The sequence below is a fragment of the Oncorhynchus mykiss genome, chromosome 25 (genome assembly GCF_057628025.1).
Source record: "Oncorhynchus mykiss isolate SJ-2025 chromosome 25, ASM5762802v1, whole genome shotgun sequence".
NCBI classification, from domain to species: Eukaryota; Metazoa; Chordata; class Actinopteri; order Salmoniformes; family Salmonidae; genus Oncorhynchus; species Oncorhynchus mykiss.
The window spans coordinates 6,453,494-6,474,999 of NC_143046.1; the positions used below are offsets into that span (position 1 = coordinate 6,453,494).

Sequence of the window (21,506 nt, forward strand, 5' to 3'; positions counted from 1 at the left end):
GAGATAGACTATATAGATACATATCATTACTAAACGGTGGTTAGCTAACTGAGATAGACTATATAGATACATATCATTACTAAACTGTGGTTAGCTAACTGAGATAGACTACATAGATACATATCATTACTAAACTGTGGTTAGCTAACTGAGATAGACTATATCATTACTAAGCTGAGGTTAGCTAACTGCATAATATCTGAACTACAGGTCTCTCCTCTCAGTATGTCTGTTCAGAGTTCCCCTGGTTGCTAATGACATTGTACCGCTAATTATGCATAATTCTAGTGGGCTGAATGGATACGATCACATTGCAAATGATAAGTCGTTGGTCAGTGTCACAGTGTTTCCATAGAGAAATTTAGCAGGGAATGGAGATTTGCAACAAATGAATGTAATTAACAACCACATTCATTACATCTAATTGTGTAACGTAACGAGTGCTCTGAAACTGAAACACAGATTGGATATGGTTTAGTGTACAGTGGAGTATCATCCTCTTCCCTTAAGATGTGACTGACTACAGTGCTTCCTGAGAACTGTGTCTGTTGTTGTGACGTGAGGTGACTCTTTCCCAACTACTGACAGACAGACGGGAGTTCTCTGAGCTAAAACAGACAGAGATCACCACACATAGAGGGGGGGCCACACACGTACATTAAACAGGTTGACTGTTGAAATAGTTTAAACAGTACTACAAGTATGCTATAATCAAAGAATTGTACCCATCGAATTCAGAATAGTAAAAAGTTCATTGTGTGACGCTGTGTGTCAGCGTATTTATCTCTGAAAGCCTTTAATCAGATCAAAGCTTTTACGGAAGATGTCATCCATCTGGTTTTTAAACATTACAATGAAGACAGGACGCATGTCATCCGTCTGGTTTTTAAAACTTTACAATTGAAGACGGGAAAGGTCATCAAATTGAAATCCAGGTCTGGAATAAATAATACCCTCCAAAAATAATAATCGTGCTCATAATTACCCAGAAAGCACTTAAGGGGGAAAGTGTACATCAAAAAACTCTTACTGTAAAACTACAACTGTAGGTCTATGCACGTCTAGATCTGTCATCCTCTTACTGTAAAACTACAACTGTAGGTCTATGCACGTCTAGATCTGTCATCCTCTTACTGTAAAACTACACCTGTATGTCTATGCACGTCTAGATCTGTCATCCTCTTACTGTAAAACTACAACTGTAGGTCTATGCACGTCTAGATCTGTCATCCACTCACTGTAAAACTACAACTGTAGGTCTATGCACGTCTAGATCTGTCATCCTCTTACTGTAAAACTACAACTGTAGGTCTATGCATGTCTAGATCTGTCATCCTCTCACTGTAAAACTACAACTGTGGGTCTATGCACGTCTAGATCTGTCATCCTCTCACTGTAAAACTACAACTGTAGGTCTATGCACGTCTAGATCTGTCATCCACTCACTGTAAAACTACAACTGTAGGTCTATGCACGTCTAGATCTGTCATCCTCTCACTGTAAAACTACAACTGTAGGTCTATGCACGTCTAGATCTGTCATCCTCTCACTGTAAAACTACAACTGTAGGTCTATGCACGTCTAGATCTGTCATCCTCTCACTGTAAAACTACAACTGTAGGTCTATGCACGTCTAGATCTGTCATCCTCTCACTGTAAAACTACAACTGTAGGTCTATGCACGTCTAGATCTGTCATCCTCTTACTGTAAAACTACAACTGTAGGTCTATGCATGTCTAGATCTGTCATCCTCTCACTGTAAAACTACAACTCTAGGTCTATGCACGTCTAGATCTGTCATCCTCTCACTGTAAAACTACAACTGTAGGTCTATGCACGTCTAGATCTGTCATCCTCTTACTGTAAAACTACAACAGTAGGTCTATGTTTTTTTTTACCAGGTAAGTTGACTGAGAAGATGTTCTCATTTGCAGCAAAGACCTGGGGAATAGTTACAGGGGAGAGGGAGGGGGATGAATGAGCCAATTGTAAACTGGGGATTATTAGGTGACCGTGATGGTTTGAGGGCCAGATTGGGAATTTAGCCAGGACACCAGGGTTAACACCCCTACTCTTACGATAAGTGCAATGGGATCTTTAATGACCTCAGAGAGTCAGGACACCCATTTATCTTCCCATCCGAAAGACGGCACCCTACACAGGGCAGTGCCCTGGGGCATTGGGATATTTTTTTAGACCAGAGGAAAGAGTGCCTCCTACTGGCCCTCCAACACCACTCCCAGCAGCATCTGGTCTCCCATCCAGGAACTGACCAGAACCAACCCTGCTTAGCTTCAGAAGCAAGCCAGCAGTGGTATGCAGGGTGATATGCAGGGTGGTATGCAGGGTGGTATGCAGGGTGGTATGCAGGGTGGTATGCTGGGTGGTATGCAGGGTGGTATGCTGGGTGGTATGCAGGGTGGTATGCAGGGTGGTATGCAGGGTGGTATGCAGGGTGGTATGCAGGGTGGTATGCAGGGTGGTATGCTGGGTGGTATGCAGGGTGGTATGCTGGGTGGTATGCAGGGTGGTATGCAGGGTGGTATGCTGGGTGGTATGCAGGGTGGTATGCTGGGTGGTATGCAGGGTGGTATGCTGGGTGGTATGCAGGGTGGTATGCAGGGTGGTATGCAGGGTGGTATGCTGCTGGCAAAGAGAAACCAGTATGAACGTGTTATATCTGTAATCGTATTATTCTTACAGTGGATTGGCTTATTTTAATAGCAGCTTTGGATATTAGAAAGGTATAAGCTGGTCATTTGAAAGCCATATGCCACAGAGTAAGATACTTCACTTTTGATATTTTATCTTTCTCTCATTGACTAAAATACACATCTACGAATGCTTTTAGCTGGTACTGTATGACAGCTAGTGCTCTTTAAATCCTCTGACTCATAACAATATAGGCCCAGAATAAGGACATTTATAAATTGTTCAGAGTACAAACTGAGTATTGTTTGAACATTGTTGAAGGATTTGTTTTTGTTTTTTGTTGAGGGATTTATTGACAAGCTAGAATTTTCAGCAACTTAACTTTATCTGAGAGCTTACAACCACATCATGACATGAGAACCGTCATTCCCCAAAGCCTTTTAGTATGTTATTACCTACGAATCCCACATAATAACATAATAACTATCCCTAAACTATCCCCCCCCCCCCCCCCCCCGCACAAGATTTGATTGTTTTTATTGTTTTGGTAATGTTGATGCAATCTCGAAAGCTTAATTGATTTTAATAATGGGCCATCTCACTGAGAGAAAAAAACAATCATTGTCATCACATCAACTACAGGATGTATGGAATGGCCCTTAACAGTGACGATAAACAAACGAACAGTTAGGCTGTTGCATCGATCTACACATTTTCACAAACTAATTATCTTTGACTTATTTGGAGAAAAACAGCCAACTGAGTCATATGATTATGGAGACCCTCATTAAGCCAGAATGACTGTTGAAGTCTACAGTCTGCCTGTTCAGATGCTGCAGAGTAGAATAGAATCAGTCTGCAATCTGCCTGTTCAGATGTGGGAGAGTAGAATAGAATCAGAACAAAAAGGCATGGACATATAGCTAACTAGGTAGCCATTTTCCTTTACAAAAGCCTTTTAGGCAGGCAGTACATTTGTTATTGATAAACGGCACACCATGAACTACCTTGGCAATGGTAATTTACCAACTCCATGGCTAGGAGAAACACACAAACCAACTGTCACCTCCCTCGTTTCCATGGTGATAGATCTACGACACATCATCATTTCACATCCGTCTGTATTTGAAGTTAAGAACCAGAGCGTTGCCATATAACCTAAAGGGAAAGGTACGATTTAACTTTGCGTTAAATGTTTAGGATGTGTACATTTGTAAATGCCATCTGTTGGGGTGGCTTGAAGGGTGGAGCTAATAACAGACATGCTAATGACATTCATTTGTGCTTAAAATCTGTTTCTCAAGATGGGGAGGAGGAGGAAGAAGAGGAAGAGGAGGAGGAGGAGGAGGAGGAGATATGAAAAACCTCAGCGCGTTGTGTTGGCGGAGACGACAACATAAGAGTGCTGACAGTCGGATAAAGGAAGCCTGGGGAAGGAAAGCAAAAGGGGCCATAAAATGAACGGCCTCCTAGATCATAAATAACAGAAACATAAATGTCTTATGGACTTTATTTCAAGAGCGGGGTGGTCTAATAAAGATGCAGTTTTAAAGAGGAGTTGAGAAATTTATTGTCATAAGAAGGCCACATCCCAAGCCTGTTCCCAGAGAGTTACTCAGCCCAACGTTGACATTCAAGACCTTGCTCATACCAAGCACCTTTCAGAATACAAAGCCTTAGAAGTTGGCCTGTTTACTCCTATCCCAACACCCCTGTTTACTCCTATCCCAACACCCCTGTTTACTCCTATCCCAACACCCCTGTTTATTCCTATCCCAACACCCCTGTTTACTCCTATCCCAACAACCCTGTTTACTCCTATCCCAACACCCCTGTTTACTCCTATCCCAACACCCCTGTTTACTCCTATCCCAACACCCCTGTTTACTCCTATCCCAACACCCCTGTTTACTCCTATCCCAACACCCCTGTTTACTTCTATCCCAACACCCCTGTTTACTCCTATCCCAACACCCCTGTTTACTTCTATCCCAACACCCCTGTTTACTCCTATCCCAACACCCCTGTTTACTCCTATCCCAACACCCCTGTTTACTCCTATCCCAACACCCTGTTTATTCCTATCCCAACACCGCTGTTTACTCCTATCCCAACACCCCTGTTTACTCCTATCCCAACACCTCTGTTTACTCCTATCCCAACACCCCTGTTTACTCCTATCCCAACACCCCTGTTTACTCCTATCCCAACACCCCTGTTTATTCCTATCCCAACACCCCTGTTTACTCCTATCCCAACACCCCTGTTTACTCCTATCCCATACCCCTGTTTACTCTTATCCCATACCCCTGTTTACTCCTATCCCAACACCCCTGTTTACTCCTATCCCATACCCCTGTTTACTCCTATCCCAACAACCCTGTTTACTCCTATCCCAACACCCCTGTTTATTCCTATCCCAACACCCCTGTTTACTCCTATCCCAACACCCCTGTTTACTCCTATCCCAACACCCCAGTTTACTCCTATCCCAACACCCCTGTTTACTCGTATACCAAACCCCTGTTTACTCCTATCCCAACACCCCTGTTTACTCCTATCCCAACACCCCTGTTTACTCCTATCCCAACACCCCTGTTTACTCCTATCCCAACACCCCTGTTTACTCCTATCCCAACACCCCTGTTTAGTCCTATCCCAACACCCCTGTTTACTCCTATCCCAACAGCCCTGTTTACTCCTATCCCAACACCCCTGTTTACTCCTATCCCAACACCCCTGTTTACTCCTATCCCAACACCCCTGTTTACTCCTATCCCAACACCCCTGTTTAGTCCTATCCCAACACCCCTGTTTACTCCTATCCCAACACCCCTGTTTACTCCTATCCCAACACCCCTGTTTACTCCTATCCCAACACCCCTGTTTACTCCTATCCCAACACCCCTGTTTACTCCTATCCCAACACCCCTGTTTACTCCTATCCCAACACCCCCGTTTACTCCTATCCCAACACCCCTGTTTACTCCTATCCCAACACCCCCGTTTACTCCTATCCCAACACCCCTGTTTACTCCTATCCCAACACCCCTGTTTACTCCTATCCCAACACCCCTGTTTACTCCTATCCCAACACCCCTGTTTACTCCTATCCCAACACCCCTGTTTAGTCCTATCCCAACACCCCTGTTTACTCCTATCCCAACACCCCCGTTTACTCCTATCCCAACACCCCTGTTTACTCCTATCCCAACACCCCCGTTTACTCCTATCCCAACACCCCTGTTTACTCCTATCCCAACACCCCTGTTTACTCCTATCCCAACACCCCTGTTTACTCCTATCCCAACACCCCTGTTTACTCCTATCCCAACACCCCCGTTTACTCCTATCCCAACACCCCTGTTTACTCCTATCCCAACACCCCTGTTTACTCCTATCCCAACACCCCTGTTTACTCCTATCCCAACACCCCTGTTTATTCCTATCCCAACACCCCCGTTTACTCCTATCCCAACACCCCTGTTTACTCCTATCCCAACACCCCTGTTTACTCCTATCCCAACACCCCTGTTTACTCCTATCCCAACACCCCTGTTTACTCCTATCCCAACACCCCTGTTTACTCCTATCCCAACACCCCTGTTTACTCCTATCCCAACACCCCTGTTTACTCCTATCCCATACCCCTGTTTACTCCTATCCCAACACCCCTGTTTACTCCTATCCCAACACCCCTGTTTACTCCTATCCCAACACCCCTGTTTACTCCTATCCCAACACCCCTGTTTACTCCTATCCCATACCCCTGTTTACTCCTATCCCATACCCCTGTTTACTCCTATCCCAACACCCCTGTTTACTCCTATCCCAACACCCCTGTTTACTCCTATCCCAACACCCCTGTTTACTCCTATCCCAACACCCCTGTTTACTCCTATCCCATACCCCTGTTTACTCCTATCCCATACCCCCGTTTACTCCTATCCCAACAACCCTGTTTATTCCTATCCCAACATCCCTGTTTACTCCTATCCCAACAACCCTGTTTACTCCTATCCCAACACCCCTGTTTACTCCTATCCCAACACCCCCGTTTACTGCATCTCTCTGCCCTTTCCCCCTTTTCTTTCTTTCCCTTGTTCTTGCTTTTTACAAATTGAGACGACGAGATAAGAGATTGCCCAGCCTGCTACCCATTGATAAAACCATATCTAATCCTTCTAGGGCCCCCAGCGCCACCAATGCACTCATCTCTGAGTCTGTCAACAGAGAGCGAGAGAGAGAATCTGTCTCTTCATTTTCTCCTTTAGAACCGGGAACAAACGCGTCACGTTTTATCTGTGAACTTTTTTTGGGGAGAGGATATTGGGCTGGATGAGTCAATTGGCTTTCCCATGTTCTTGGCAAAACATACATGTCAACCAGTCTCCAGGTCTTCCTTATTTGTGTAGTAGCGATGTGTCCTATGAATCAAACCTGTATTTTGCTACTTAAAAAAAAAAAACATATACAGCGCTCAACTGTTCTGGTACATCATAAAACCAAGGTTACTTTTGAACATCATGAACTAATCCTACTCTGCTTTACAGCAATTAATAATTACTTTGACATTAATTACATTTGGTGTGATAGAAAATACAATGAAAACGGACAATTTTAAGAGTTTCTGGAGAAATTGCTGGTCACGTTTTTCGTCTTTTAGTATTGCTTTCATTCCAGGACTTGGTTCTCCACCACCACATGACATCAACGTAAGGATTATATATAAAGAGACATGTTCAAATATACCATGGCGTTCTCCAATCTCCAATTAAAGGGCAGCACAGTGTATTCCAAGGGAATCTACCATGTAATAGAGACAGTATTTCACTGTTTTGAGAAGGCAGTTTTATGAACCACAATATGTTTACATCACTGAATACTAATCAAAAGGTGAACAGCAATTACATCCAAATATAAATCATAATTACTATGAATCCCTGTTGTCGTCATGGGTATGATTTTTATAGAAGGCAGCTGAGTAGGAGCAGGATGATTTGCTTGGATGGGGAAAATAGCATCTTTCTAACGGGTTATTATCGTCATCAGAGACATCTCTCTATTCTGTTCGCTTGGTTTAATAACATCTATCTAACTGGTTATTATCATCCCCAGAGATGTCTCTCTATTCTGTCCGCTTGGTCTCACCAACAGAAAGCACATCACAAAATAACAAAGATTCACATTCACATTCACACTAGTCCTGACACCCGAGGGTTCTGTCAGAGCAGCACCAAGGTGGACAGAGTCCTGACACCCGAGGGTTCTGTCAAAGCAGCACCAAGGAGGACAGAGTCCTGACACCCGAGGGTTCTGTCAAAGCAGCACCAAGGAGGACAGAGTCCTGACACCCGAGGGTTCTGTCAAAGCAGCACCAAGGAGGACAGAGTCCTGACACCTGAGGGTTCTGTCAGAGCAGCACCAAGGAGGACAGAGTCCTGACACCCGAGGGTTCTGTCAGAGCAGCACCAAGGAGGACAGAGTCCTGACACCCGAGGGTTCTGTCAGAGCAGCACCAAGGAGGACAGAGTCCTGACACCCGAGGGTTCTGTCAGAGCAGCACCAAGGAGGACAGAGTCCTGACACCCGAGTGTTTTGTCAGAGCAGCACCAGAGAGGACAGATGCTTGCAGGCAGATGGAAGAGGAGCGGGAGTTCTCTCACTTATAGCCAAGGTACTAAGGATATACGGTACATGTGGGTGCAGGTAAAACAACCAGTTTTCACCTTGTTCTGTCTTTGGAGGGAAAAAAGTATGTAAAGAAGAAAATTGAGTCGCCTCTGACAACAGGAGCCGTGGATGGTAATTCAACCATATCATTGATGTGTAGGACACAGACACAGGGAGAGGTAGGTAGTGGAGGGAGAGCTATGCTGACTTCCCTCCCTATTGCTCTGTGATTATAGGGTGGAGGTTTTCTCAGAATCAAGGCAGCTGCCATTGTGTTTTCAGGCAGCTCACACGACCTTGTGACTCCTCTATTCTTCAAAACGTATTAGGGCTTTTCATCACAAGGTCAAAGAGAAAGTAACTACTAGATATTTAGATTGGAGTAGAAGATTGTAATCACCATTATAATTGAGATGATGATAGAGTGCTCCTCCAAAAGTTAACCCCTTATATAATGCTGCTAGAGACTACTCCTATAGTTAACCCCTGTTATAATGCTGCTAGAGACTACTACTATAGTTAACCCCTGTTATAATGCTGCTAGAGACTACTCCTATAGTTAACCCCTGTTATAATGCTGCTAGAGACTACTCCTATAGTTAACCCCTGTTATAATGCTGATAGAGACTACTCCTATAGTTAACCCCTGTTATAATGCTGATAGAGACTACTTCTATAGTTAACCCCTGTTATAATGCTGATAGAGACTACTCCTATAGTTAAACCCTTACATAATGCTGCTAGAGACTACTCCTACAGTTAACCCCTGTTATAATGCTGCTAGAGACTACTCCTATATTTAACCCCTGTTATAATGCTGCTAGAGACTACTCCTACATTTAACCCCTGTTATAATGCTGCTAGAGACTACTCCTATAGTTAACCCCTTACATAATGCTGCTAGAGACTACTCCTATAGTTAACCCCTGTTATAATGATGCTAGAGACTACTCCTATATTTAACCCCTGTTATAATGCTGCTAGAGACTACTCCTATATTTAACCCATGTTATAATGCTTCTAGAGACTACTCCTATAGTTAACCCCTGTTATAATACTGATAGAGACTACTCCTATAGTTAACCACTATTATAATGCTGATATAGACTACTCCTATAGTTAACCCCTTACATAATGCTGCTAGAGACTACTCCTATAGTTTACCCCTTATATAATGCTGATAGAGACTCCTCCTATAGTTAACCCCTGTTATACTGCTGATAGAGGCTCATCCTTTAGTTAACCCCTTACATAATGCTGCTAGAGACTACTCCTATAGTTAACCCCTTACATAATGCTGCTAGAGACTACTCCTATAGTTTACCCCGTATATAATGCTGATAGAGACTACTCCTATAGTTAACCCCTTACATAATGCTGATAGAGACTCCTCCTATAGTTAACCCCTTACATAATGCTGCTAGAGACTACTCCTATAGTTATCCCCTGTTATAATGCTGCTAGAGACTACTCCTATAGTTAACCCCTGTTATAATGCTGATAGAGACTACTCCTATAGTTAACCCCTGTTATAATGCTGCTAGAGACTACTCCTATAGTTATCCCCTGTTATAATGCTGCTAGAGACTACTCCTATAGTTAACCCCTTACATAATGCTGCTAGAGATTACTCCTATAGTTATCCCTGTTATAATGCTGATAGAGACTCTTTATATAGTTCACCCCTTATATAATGCTGATAGAGACTACTCCTATAGTTAACCCCTGTTATAATGCTGATAGAGACTCCTCCTATAGTTAACCCCTTACATAATGCTGCTAGAGACTACTCCTATAGTTATCCCCTGTTATAATGCTGCTAGAGACTACTCCTATAGTTATCTCCTGTTATAATGCTGCTAGAGACTACTCCTATAGTTAATTATAGAAGATAAAACCAGATTAAGTAGCGTGGCTAGTTTATTGGCCAGACCAAGCTGCTCTTAGCCAAGGGTCAAGTCTTTCTTGAAAAATATATATTTTGACCTCCTTTTTAATGGACGGTAGGGAAAAGTGATCTTAACATTTGACGTCCTTCTTGTTCAAGTACATAAAGATACAATGGCGTGTTCTTCCTATAAGATAAACCATGTGATGAAAATAGCAAGGCCAGTTTATTACAGAGAGAAGCCCTTTCCCTGGTCTTCAATGGTATGTTGAACTCAATGGGAAAACCTGGTAAAATAAACAAAATGAAAGAAAGTAAATCCATGGACAGTAGCCACTTACTGGACTCAGGGTCAGAGTTTCCGTCTCCCTCGGTGCGGCTGTTGGGCGAAGTCTGTTGGTAGTACTCTTCCTGGGGGAAGCCGAGGGGGAGAGGCTGAGTGGTGCTGGCAGTGCTGCTGGGCTCGTGGTCCCCTAGACCACTGTCGCTACAGCTCTCCTGAGAACCATCCGGGAGGTGGAACGTCACACGACGCTGGGTCTGATGGAAACACACCGAAACACAACGTTCATTTAACGTTACACGACGTTGGGTCTGATGGAAACACACCGAAAAACAACGTTCATTTAACGTCACACGACGCTGGGTCTAATGGAAACACACCGAAACGCAACGTTCATTTAACGTCACACGACGCTGGGTCTGATGGAAACACACCGAAACGCAACGTTCATTTAACATTACACGACGCTCGGTCTGATGGAAACACACCGAAACACAACGTTCATTTAACGTCACACGACGCTGGGTCTGATGGAAACACACCGAAACACAACGTTCATTTAACGTTACACGACGCTGGGTCTGATGGAAACACACCAAAATACAATGTTAATTTAACGTCACACGACGCTGGGTCTGATGGAAACACACCGAAACACAACGTTCATTTAACGTTACACGACGCTGGGTCTGATGGAAACACACCGAAACACAACGTTAATTTAACGTTACACGACGCTGGGTCTGATGGAAACACACCGAAACACAACGTTAATTTAACGTTACACGACGCTGGGTCTGATGGAAACACAACGTTAATTTAACGTTACACGACGCTGGGTCTGATGGAAACACACCGAAACACAACGTTCATTTAACATCACTGGTGGGTGGTTGGTCTAAAAAACACCACAGAACAATATGTTGTTTCATATGTTTTGGTATGGTGGACAACGTTAATGTGTTCAGCTGCAGAGGGAGCGAATTCAATCACCTTGGATACGGCAGTTGGGGAAAATGTCAGACTAATTGGTTGCCTATTATGGGATGTGTTCTTGCATGTCTAACAAGACAGGTCCCCATCATTGTCACGTCTTCTCTGACGAATATCGTATTACGTCACAACAGTCTAATTGATACAGTGGGCTTAGAACCTAAAATCAGCGCTCTTCTGAGATATAGCAGTCAAGGGTAATGCCATACTATTCAAAAATCAATAGTAACTACTTATAGTATACGCCATTTAATTGACAGTTACTGTCCATGATATGATTATAATAGATGAACCCTTTTGACGAGGATGCACCCGTGTCCTCCTTTTCCCACTGGTCCAATTTAGATAAAGGGAAGGAGGGGTGGATGAAGTGACTTTGATTTAGAAAAGGTCTGTCTGAGGATTGTACCAGATTGTAGATCTCCTCTCCTCTCAAAGGGGGAGTAGCTCTTTGATTTCTCCGGAGAGTTACAGAAGTTCATGGGGTGACCTTTTTCCGGAGCACGATGGTAGCACTACAAAGGGAAACACCCCGTAGGGAAGGTCTATATCCACAAATGCTAGCCGTTCTTCAAGAAAAGAGAACGTAGATGAGGCAAATTGTGAAACACAAAATAAAAGGGTAATTTAAAAAAATATATATATATTTTTTACCTCCAATACATTCTACACCTTTGACTTGTAATTATATTTTAAAACGTAATGAACTTAAATTAAATGTTGTCTAGTCATTATTTGCCAAGTAAAACAAAACCAAAAAACGCTTCAACATTGAAGACAATTAACAGTGAAATGGCTGACGTGTTAGTTGTCACGTGCCAATTTTATAAATGTGAGGCTTTTGGTTACAATGGACAGTTTGGAGGAAAAAAAGGGCAATTTCACAGTGAATATGATGCCATTTTATAACACGATTCTCAGTCTCACGTTGCATCTCACGAGGAAAATAAAATACTGACGACGTGATTATATCGCCTTATAATGTTATTGTGTTTCAGTTTGTATTCGATCTATTTACTCAGACTGATTAGAACAAATGTTTCATAACACAATATCATAGCCTCACCACAATAATCTACATTTTCTCCATCTCTAGAGCCGCCTATAGCAATACGAGATTTCTGAATTAAAAACATCATTAAGACACGGTCCTTTATGCTCACAGGGGGGGGTGGGGGGGGGTCATCTGTGCCTCTTTGGAAAAGCACTTGCCTCCCACCACTGTGGTATAGAGATAAAGCCCTTGTTGTTCTTTGATAAGGCAGACAGGGGAGAAAAAAACAGAATGGGGAAAAAAAATCTTGGCTCAAAGGAGGCCCCAGCGCTGCCAAAAAACAGAGATCCACAAACAGCTTACCAGTTCATTTAGGACAATCAGAGGGTTGACTAAACTAAATCCTTACAATTAAAACGCTGAAAGAAGAACTGCTTTATGATGTCATTATGAGCAAAAAAGGAAGAAAGAAAAGTATTTCCATCATTAAATCGAGTTTATGTGTGGGTGTGTGTGTATTAATGAGCATTGAAAAGACATATTTCCAGGACAACCACCAGCGTGTGGAGAGAATTCTCCTTTGTACTTCACAGTCACTAAACACCTCGAAGATGTGTTTATATTGTGCTAATCGCCTCAAGTAAATTACTTGTCAAGTTTGTCAGTCGATTACCCTTCTTCCAAAAAAAACTGAAGCCAAAAGTATTCAATTGGCCTTAAGGTTAGGTAAAGGTTTGATAGGATCAATAAGAGAAGGGACTGTTTAGCAAGTCCTTCTGTTAAAGATAACATGGCCCGGCAATTTATTCCACAAAGAAAGTAATTCATTTATATCAGACTTGGAATATCCTGTTTTTCTCAAATGTATTCAAGCTGTTGGCTTCACCTCCACATCAATGTCAAGCTGTTGGCTACGCCTCCACAGCAATGTCAAGCTGTTGACAACTCCATCGCAGTAATATCTGTTGGCTACTCCATCGCAGTAATATCTGTTGGCTACTTCATCACAGTAATATCTGTTGGCTACTCCATCGCAGTAATATCTGTTGGCTACTCCATCACAGTAATATCTGTTGGCTACTTCATCACAGTAATATCTGTTGACTACTCCATCACAGTAATATCTGTTGGCTACTCCATCACAGTAAAATATGTTGGCTACTCCATCACAGTAATATCTGTTGACTACTCCATCACAGTAATATCTGTTGACCACTCCATCACAGTAATATCTGTTGACTACTCCATCACAGTAATATCTGTTGGCCACTCCATCACAGTAATATCTGTTGACTACTCCATCACAGTAATATCTGTTGGCTACTCCATCACAGTAATATCTGTTGACTACTCCATCACAGTAATATCTGTTGACCACTCCATCACAGTAATATCTGTTGACTACTCCATCACAGTAATATCTGTTGGCTACTCCATCACAGTAAAATATGTTGGCTACTCCATCACAGTAATATCTGTTGACTACTCCATCACAGTAATATCTGTTGGCTACTCCATCACAGTAATATCTGTTGACTACTCCATCACAGTAATATCTGTTGGCTACTCCATCACAGTAAAATATGTTGGCTACTCCATCACAGTAATATCTGTTGACTACTCCATCACAGTAAAATCTGTTGACCACTCCATCACAGTAATATCTGTTGACTACTCCATCACAGTAATATCTGTTGACCACTCCATCCCAGTAATATCTGTTGACCACTCCATCACAGTAATATCTGTTGGCTACTCCATCACACTAATATCTATTGACTACTCCATCACAGTAATATCTGTTGACTACTCCATCACAGTAATATCTGTTGACCACTCCATCACAGTAATATCTGTTGACTACTCCATCACAGTAATATCTGTTGACCACTCCATCCCAGTAATATCTGTTGACCACTCCATCACAGTAATATCTGTTGGCTACTCCATCACACTAATATCTATTGACTACTCCATCACAGTAATATCTGTTGACTACTCCATCACAGTAATATCTGTTGACCACTCCATCACAGTAATATCTGTTGACCACTCCATCACAGTAATATCTGTTGGCCAATCCATCACAGTAATATCTGTTGGCTACTCCATCACAGTAATATCTGTTGACTACTCCATCACAGTAATATCTGTTGACTACTCCATCACAGTAATATCTGTTGACCACTCCATCACAGTAATATCTGTTGACCACTCCATCACAGTAATATCTGTTGACCACTCCATCACAGTAATATCTGTTGACAACTCCATCGCAGTAATATCTGTTGACCACTCCATCACAGTAATATCTGTTGGCTAATCCATCACAGTAATATCTGTTGACTACTCCATCACAGTAATATCTGTTGACCACTCCATCACAGTAATATCTGTTGACCACTCCATCACAGTAATATCTGTTGGCTACTCCATCACATTCGTGTCAAGTTTTTATAGAAGGGAAGGTACAGAATTATAGTTACAGAGTTTTGGCAGCTCCATGAGAAGCCGTCTGCTTCCTAAATCATAACTTATTCTCTATATAGTACACTACTTTTGACCGTGGCACATAGTGCTCTGTTCAAAAGAAGTGCACTATAGGGAATAGGGGGTCATTTGGGATGCTGTTGCCCACTTCCTCTCCACATGTTTGTAATTTATTTGAGTCTTTCTGCCGTGACAATGACAGCCAGGATTGATTAAAACATACAGCTGTCCTATATATTTAGAACACAATCATAGCATGGAGCTTTGTTCTCTCTGTCAGATGTTTATACAAACTGAATTCAGGACTTGTGCAAAGGTGTAAAAATATAAATCTGCTTGAGTCCTAAAATCTACACAACATTTTTTGAGAGAGGCTGCAGATAAGTCTAATGTTTATTTTAACAATGGGCTTCGTGTGCTTTTCACGGTTGGTCTTTCTTCGTAAGTATTCTGTTGAGAGAAAAGATATGGTGTGCGCATTGTTAAAGCATTACTCCTTATTCTAAAGAACGTGCCAGAAATCCAGAAATCAAACACAAGCTGGTGTTAGAGATATCAAGACCAAACACAGTGCCAGACAAAACAGTGCCTTGAAAACTATGTGCAGAGAGAAAGAGAGATACAAATAAATAAAAAAACACAGGAGAATCCAGCCAAGTTCTTTGACAAGCCAGCCCTATAAAAACTAAAGCCACTCTCTTGGTAGCAAACCAAACAATGTGCAGATGGACCTGAGATTCATGGTGGGGTGAGGGTTTAGGAATCCCTTGAGGAGAGGAGTTACTGTAGATTAGCATATACTATACAGCACCTCATCCAAAGGGGAAGACATAGCTCAATGAGTTTACCTAGCTACCTCCTCCCGCCTATACACTTCTACATCCCAACATAACACGTGAGAGACAGAGAGAGAGAGAGAAACCATGTTGCATGATAACAGCAGGCTGCCTTCCAACCCAGGCTGCCTTCTAACTTACATAAGTATTCATACCCTGAGTCGAAACATGTTAGAACCAACTTTGGCAGCGATTACAACTGTGAGTCTTCCTGGGTAAGTCCCTAAGAGTTTTACACACCTGGATTGTACAATATTTGCACATTATTATTAAAACAATTATTCAAACTCTGTCAACCTGGTTGTTTCTTTGCTAGACAGACATTTCCAAGTCTTGCCATACATTTTCAAGATGATTTAAGTAAAAACTGTAACTAGGCCACTCAGGAACATTCAATGTCATCTTGGTAAGCAAATCTAGTGTATATTTGCTGTGTTTATTGTAGTTATTGTCCTGCTGAAAGGTGCATTTGTCTCCTAGTGTCTGTTGGAAAGCAGATTGAACCATGTTTTTCTCTAAGATTTTGCCCCTCCTAAGAAAAAAAATGTTTATTCTGTACTGGCTTCGTTATTTTCACTTTGTCATTTAGGTTAGTATTGTGGAGTAACTACAATGTTGTTGATCCATCCTCAGTTTTCTCCTATCACAGCCATTAAACTCTGTAACTGTAAAGTCACCATTGATCTCATGGTGAAAATCCCTGAGTGGTTTCTTTCCTCTCTGGCAACTGAGTTAGAAAGGACACCTGTATCTTTGTAGTAACTGTTTGTATTGATACACCATCCAAAGTGTTATTGATAACTTCCCCACGCTTGAAGGCCAAATTACAGAGGAGAACCTCTTGATGCAATTAAATCCTTTAAGATTTGGGAAAAATCAAAGGCTGATTGGCATACCAGTTGAGTTATACCAAACCTTCTTTTTTTTATGTTTTCAGAGGACCGTTATTAGCATGTTTTAACCACTCCTAGAACAATTGTAGATTAACAGATACTCAACAAGAAGGTCTGATTTCATTATTACTAAAACAGGATCCAAGTGGTAAATATAAAGATATCCAGTCCATTGAAAAATGTGGAGTTCCCTTACACTTTAGTGTTGTGATGCGAAATTTTTTGCAAAATGCATAGCGCATAGAATTAATAAGGTATTGTCGGATATTATTCATCGTAATCAGACATTATTTTTTTTGTACATGGACGATACATCGGAGATAATATAAGACAAGTACTGGAAACAATAGAACACTATGAAAAACAACAGGTCTGGTATTCATAACTGACTGCAATATTTCAATTTTACAGAATCTCTTAATACTTATTCTCAGGATGAGGTTGTCCACTATCGGCAAATCTATTTAATATGGCCATTGAAATGTTAGCTATTAAAACCAATCCAAAACAATAATATCAACGTGTTAGAAATGCAGGGCTTAAAAACAAACATGTCATTATTTGCTGATAATTAATGTTTTCTTTAAATCCACAATTTGGAAAGACGTCCATCGCCTCATAGAGGATCAAAATACTTTTTCTAACCTCTCTGGATTAAAACCAAACTATGATCAGTTTACTATATTACGTATTGGATCACACAAAAATACAACCTTTGAGTTACCGTGTAGTTTACCAATAAAATGGTCTGACGGTGATGGGGACAGACTCGGTATACATATCCCAAAACAAAGAAATTATCTCACTATAGTACATTTTAATAGAAAGTTTGCAAAAAGATCTATCTGAAGATAAAACCTATCCATCTGTGTAAAAATCACCCTGATTAAGTATTTAGTTATATCCCAGTTTACCCTGATTAACTCTTTAGTCATATCCCAGTTTACCCTGATTAACTCTTTAGTCATATCCCAGGTTTACCCTGATTAAGTTTTTAGTTATATCCCAGCTTACCCTGATCAACTCTTTAGTCATATCCCAGTTTACCCTGATTAACTCTTTAGTCATATCCCAGTTTACCCTGATTAACTCTTCAGTCATATCCTAGTTTACCCTGATTAACTCTTTAGTCATATCCCAGTTTACCCTGCTTAACTCTTTAGTCATATCCCAGTTTACCCTAATTAACTCTTTAGTCATATACCAGTTGACCCTGATTAAGTCTTTAGTCATATCCCAGTTTACCCTGATTAACTCTTTAGTCATATCCCAGTTTACCCTTATTAACTCTTTAGTTATATCCCAGTTTCCCATGATTAAGTCTTTAGTCATATCCCAGTTTACCCTGATTAACTCTTTAGTCATATCCCAGTTTACCCTGATTAACTCTTTAGTCATATCCCAGTTTACCCTGATTAACTCTTTAGTCATATCCCTGGTTTACCCTGATTAACTCTTTAGTCATATCCCAGTTTACCCTGATTAACTCTTTAGTCATATCCCAGTTTACCCTGATTAACTCTTTAGTCATATCCCGGTTTACCCTGATTAACTCTTTAGTCATCTCCCGGTTTACCCCGATTAACTCTTCAGTCATATCCCAGGTTACCTATTGTAAACTCTTTAGTCATATCCCAGTTTACCCTGATTAACTCTTTAGTCATATCCCAGTTTACCCTGATTAACTCTTTAGTTATATCCCAGTTCCCCCTGATTAACTCTTTAGTCATATCCCAGTTTACCCTGATTAACTCTTTAGTCATATCCCAATTTACCCTGATTAACTCTTTAGTCATATCCCAGTTTACCATGATTAACTCTTTAGTCACATCCCAGTTTACCCTGATTAACTCTTTAGTCATATCCCAGGTTTACCCTGATTAACTCTTTAGTCATATCCCAGTTTACCCTGATTAACTCTTTAGTCATATCCCAGTTTACCATGATTAACTCTTTAGTCACATCCCAGTTTACCCTGATTAACTCTTTAGTCATATCCCAGGTTTACCCTGATTAACTCTTTAGTCATATCCCAGTTTACCCTGATTAACTCTTTAGTCATATCCCAGTTTACCCTGATTAACTCTTTAGTCATATCAAAATTTACCCTGATAAACTCTTTAGTCATATCCCAGTTTACCCTGATTAACTCTTTAGTCATATCCCAGTTTACCCTGATTAACTCTTCAGTCTTATCCCAGTTTACCCTGATTAACTCTTTAGTCATATCCCAGTTTTCCTATTGTCTTATGATCTTGCTTACTCCTAGCGACCTGTTTATAAAAAAAAAATATTATCAGCCACAAATATTCCACTTTATTTGGATCTTCAAGCCAGACGAAATGAAACGGGAGTTTTTCTATAGTGAATATGAATTCGGATTGCAGAAATGTTTAAATATTAAAGCATTAGCTCTCACTGAACGTGTCATTCACACAAAAGTTAAAAGAGTACTCTAGCAGATTAGTAGGAATGTCTCACCCCGTGTTCAAGAATGGCCTTCATCCCTTTCTCCAGATCACAACTTTTAGTTGATCTCCAAAATAACGCTATTTTTAAAACAAGCCATTGAAAATTGGTTTCAATTTCAGTTTAATCCACCAGAAAATACAGAATAAATAATATAACAAATATTGTGTTAAACTCAAATATACTAATTGATTTAAAAAACTCATTAGACAATTATAAAAATAGGTGCAATCTTTGTAAATTATATCCTAAATAGGACTGGTGACATTATGCCAAGAATGTGAAAAGCTGTCATCAAGCCAAAGGGTGGCTACTTTGAAGAACACTTTGTTGTTTACTACATGTTTCCATATGTGTTATTTCATAGTTTTGATGTCTTCACTATTATTCTACAATGTAGAAAATAGTTTAAAAAAATAAAATAAAGAAAAATCCTTGAATGAGTTGGTGTGTCCAAACCTTTGACTGATACTGTATAAATAGTGGATTTTAGTAGTATGTCCTTCTCCGTAGACCACTTATATCAGTGAACTATGTCTTGATCTACTGCAGTTTCACAGCAAGGAGGATCTAAAACATGGCAAAAAATAAACCAGAACACCATTCACCAACAACAATGTCTCCACAGTCCAGATCATAGTGCAAGCCTGCTCAGTTATAGAACAAGTATATTTTGCACTCTGCATCCCTGCAATGTACCGTTGAGATGAAGCCTGAAGAAACCGTTGTCCTTGTTAAACATTGTGTAAATGCATCACTTTTATATGATTCATATGAATATCAATTGTCCTTGTCAGGGCAGTAATTACCTCATCATTAGAGCTCTGGCCAGGAGAACTATGTAATGGAGGAGGGTCAGTGAACCAGTCACGAGATGAGTAACCTGGACTGAGACATGGAGACCTGGATTAGCTCTCCAAGCTAAAGGCAAGACTTTAGTTCAAACGGGTTAACACTGTATTGTGCTGAGTCTTGCAGGAGGTCTGGGTTTCATCCCTGCCGGGCAGATACGGACGAGCTCAAGGCTTTACATATAGAATTCAGTGAACTGAACTTGGGTCAAGTGTTTCAATATATAATATGTGAGAAAAAATAGATTTATTGTAAGAAAACGAAAAGTGAAAAAATAGATGAAAGGTAACAAAAGACACGAAGGTCATGTGTCGCAATATAATTCCATTTGCTGTTATGTGGTCTGGCCGCTGTCGAAGCGGGGGGGGGGGGGGGGGGGGGGGTGCTGTGTCCTTTGTTGCCGTAGAAACAAGTCAGGTAGAGCTATGCCATCAAATGTAGAGAAACTGAGAGAATTTGAAAAGAACATTGTTTCCACATCGCTGAGTCTTACAGTAAACTTTGAATTAGAAACTATAAAATCAAGCAATCCACACAGAGAACGTAACACATTTCTTCAATTTCAAGAACTGAATTGTACGTATTTGGGCACCTTCAGGGCTTTGATGTGGTACAAAGCAGCTCTTGAAGAAAATAATATTATTGTGAAGAAGAGTTGTCCTTTCATGATAATTAAAGAATTACCCCATGCATGGAAGAAAAAAGACAGATCTAACACCTCACAAACAACTCACAAAGTGAAATCTGCTTTAAAAAGAATGGCTTTTGGTTGAAGCTACTTGTATTTCATTGACCTGACTAATGAAAAAGCGAAACAACAACTCTGTCCTTTCATTAAACATTATTGTTAATGTCAGGCTGAAAACAGTGTCTTCAATTAAACATTATTGTTAATGTCAGGCTGAAAACAGTGTCTTCATTTACAATCTTCATCGGCTGTCTTGTTCTTTGTTTCGAAGGTAAACTGACAGGAAGCGACGTGCTCATAACATAGGATTAATGGACGAAGAACATGGCGTGAATCTTCCTTCCTGTATATGTACATGGAGTGGTTATACTTCCCGAGTGTTTGCCTTAGCGTGAATATAATTGGCTGTGAGGATGTGTAAATTAAATGGTTTGAGAAAATGCATTGGGAAACTGCTAGGAAATGGAGTGCAGTAGTGTTAGACTTACGTTAGCAGGGGTTATCTTGCCGAGATGACACACCTCCTGGAATAACACAAGGCGAAAACAAAGTTATTGCACGTCGTCCATGATTACATGCAATGCTGCATTCAACCACACTATTGACTTTAGATGTGATTAAGAGTCCTGACTTAAATATTTTTTAAAAAATATGGAATATCATCCCCGGGGAGACAATTGGTGTCAAATGTTATTTTTGTTATTTTGTCTGGTTGACGTGGGAAAACTCTCCGATAAATGTTTGCGATTATAAGCAGGTCAAAGTTCATCTATAAGCATCCTGTTTCAGAAAAA

General features: G+C 40.8%; 1 protein-coding gene and 1 long non-coding RNA gene across 3 annotated transcripts in view; one reads left to right on the forward strand and one right to left on the reverse strand.

Moving 5' to 3' along the window:
• Positions 1-21,506, reverse strand: part of LOC110504499 (protocadherin-11 X-linked) — a 328,975-nt gene that overhangs the window by 117,268 nt on the left and 190,201 nt on the right. The window contains exons 5-6 of the mRNA XM_036970557.2: positions 21,201-21,236; positions 10,556-10,754 (exon numbers count right to left, since the gene is read on the reverse strand). Of these exons, the coding sequence (XP_036826452.2) occupies positions 10,556-10,754; positions 21,201-21,236 (235 nt within the window). The remainder of the gene's footprint in view (positions 1-10,555; positions 10,755-21,200; positions 21,237-21,506) is intronic.
• Positions 1-21,506, forward strand: part of LOC149971524 (uncharacterized) — a 58,281-nt gene that overhangs the window by 3,838 nt on the left and 32,937 nt on the right. The window contains exon 2 of one of the 2 annotated variants that reach the window (XR_016491741.1): positions 3,958-4,205. The exons of the other annotated variant lie outside the window; for it this stretch is intronic. This is a non-coding gene — a long non-coding RNA (uncharacterized LOC149971524). Of the gene's footprint in view, positions 1-3,957; positions 4,206-21,506 lie in introns of those variants that run through there. 2 annotated transcript variants of the gene reach the window in all.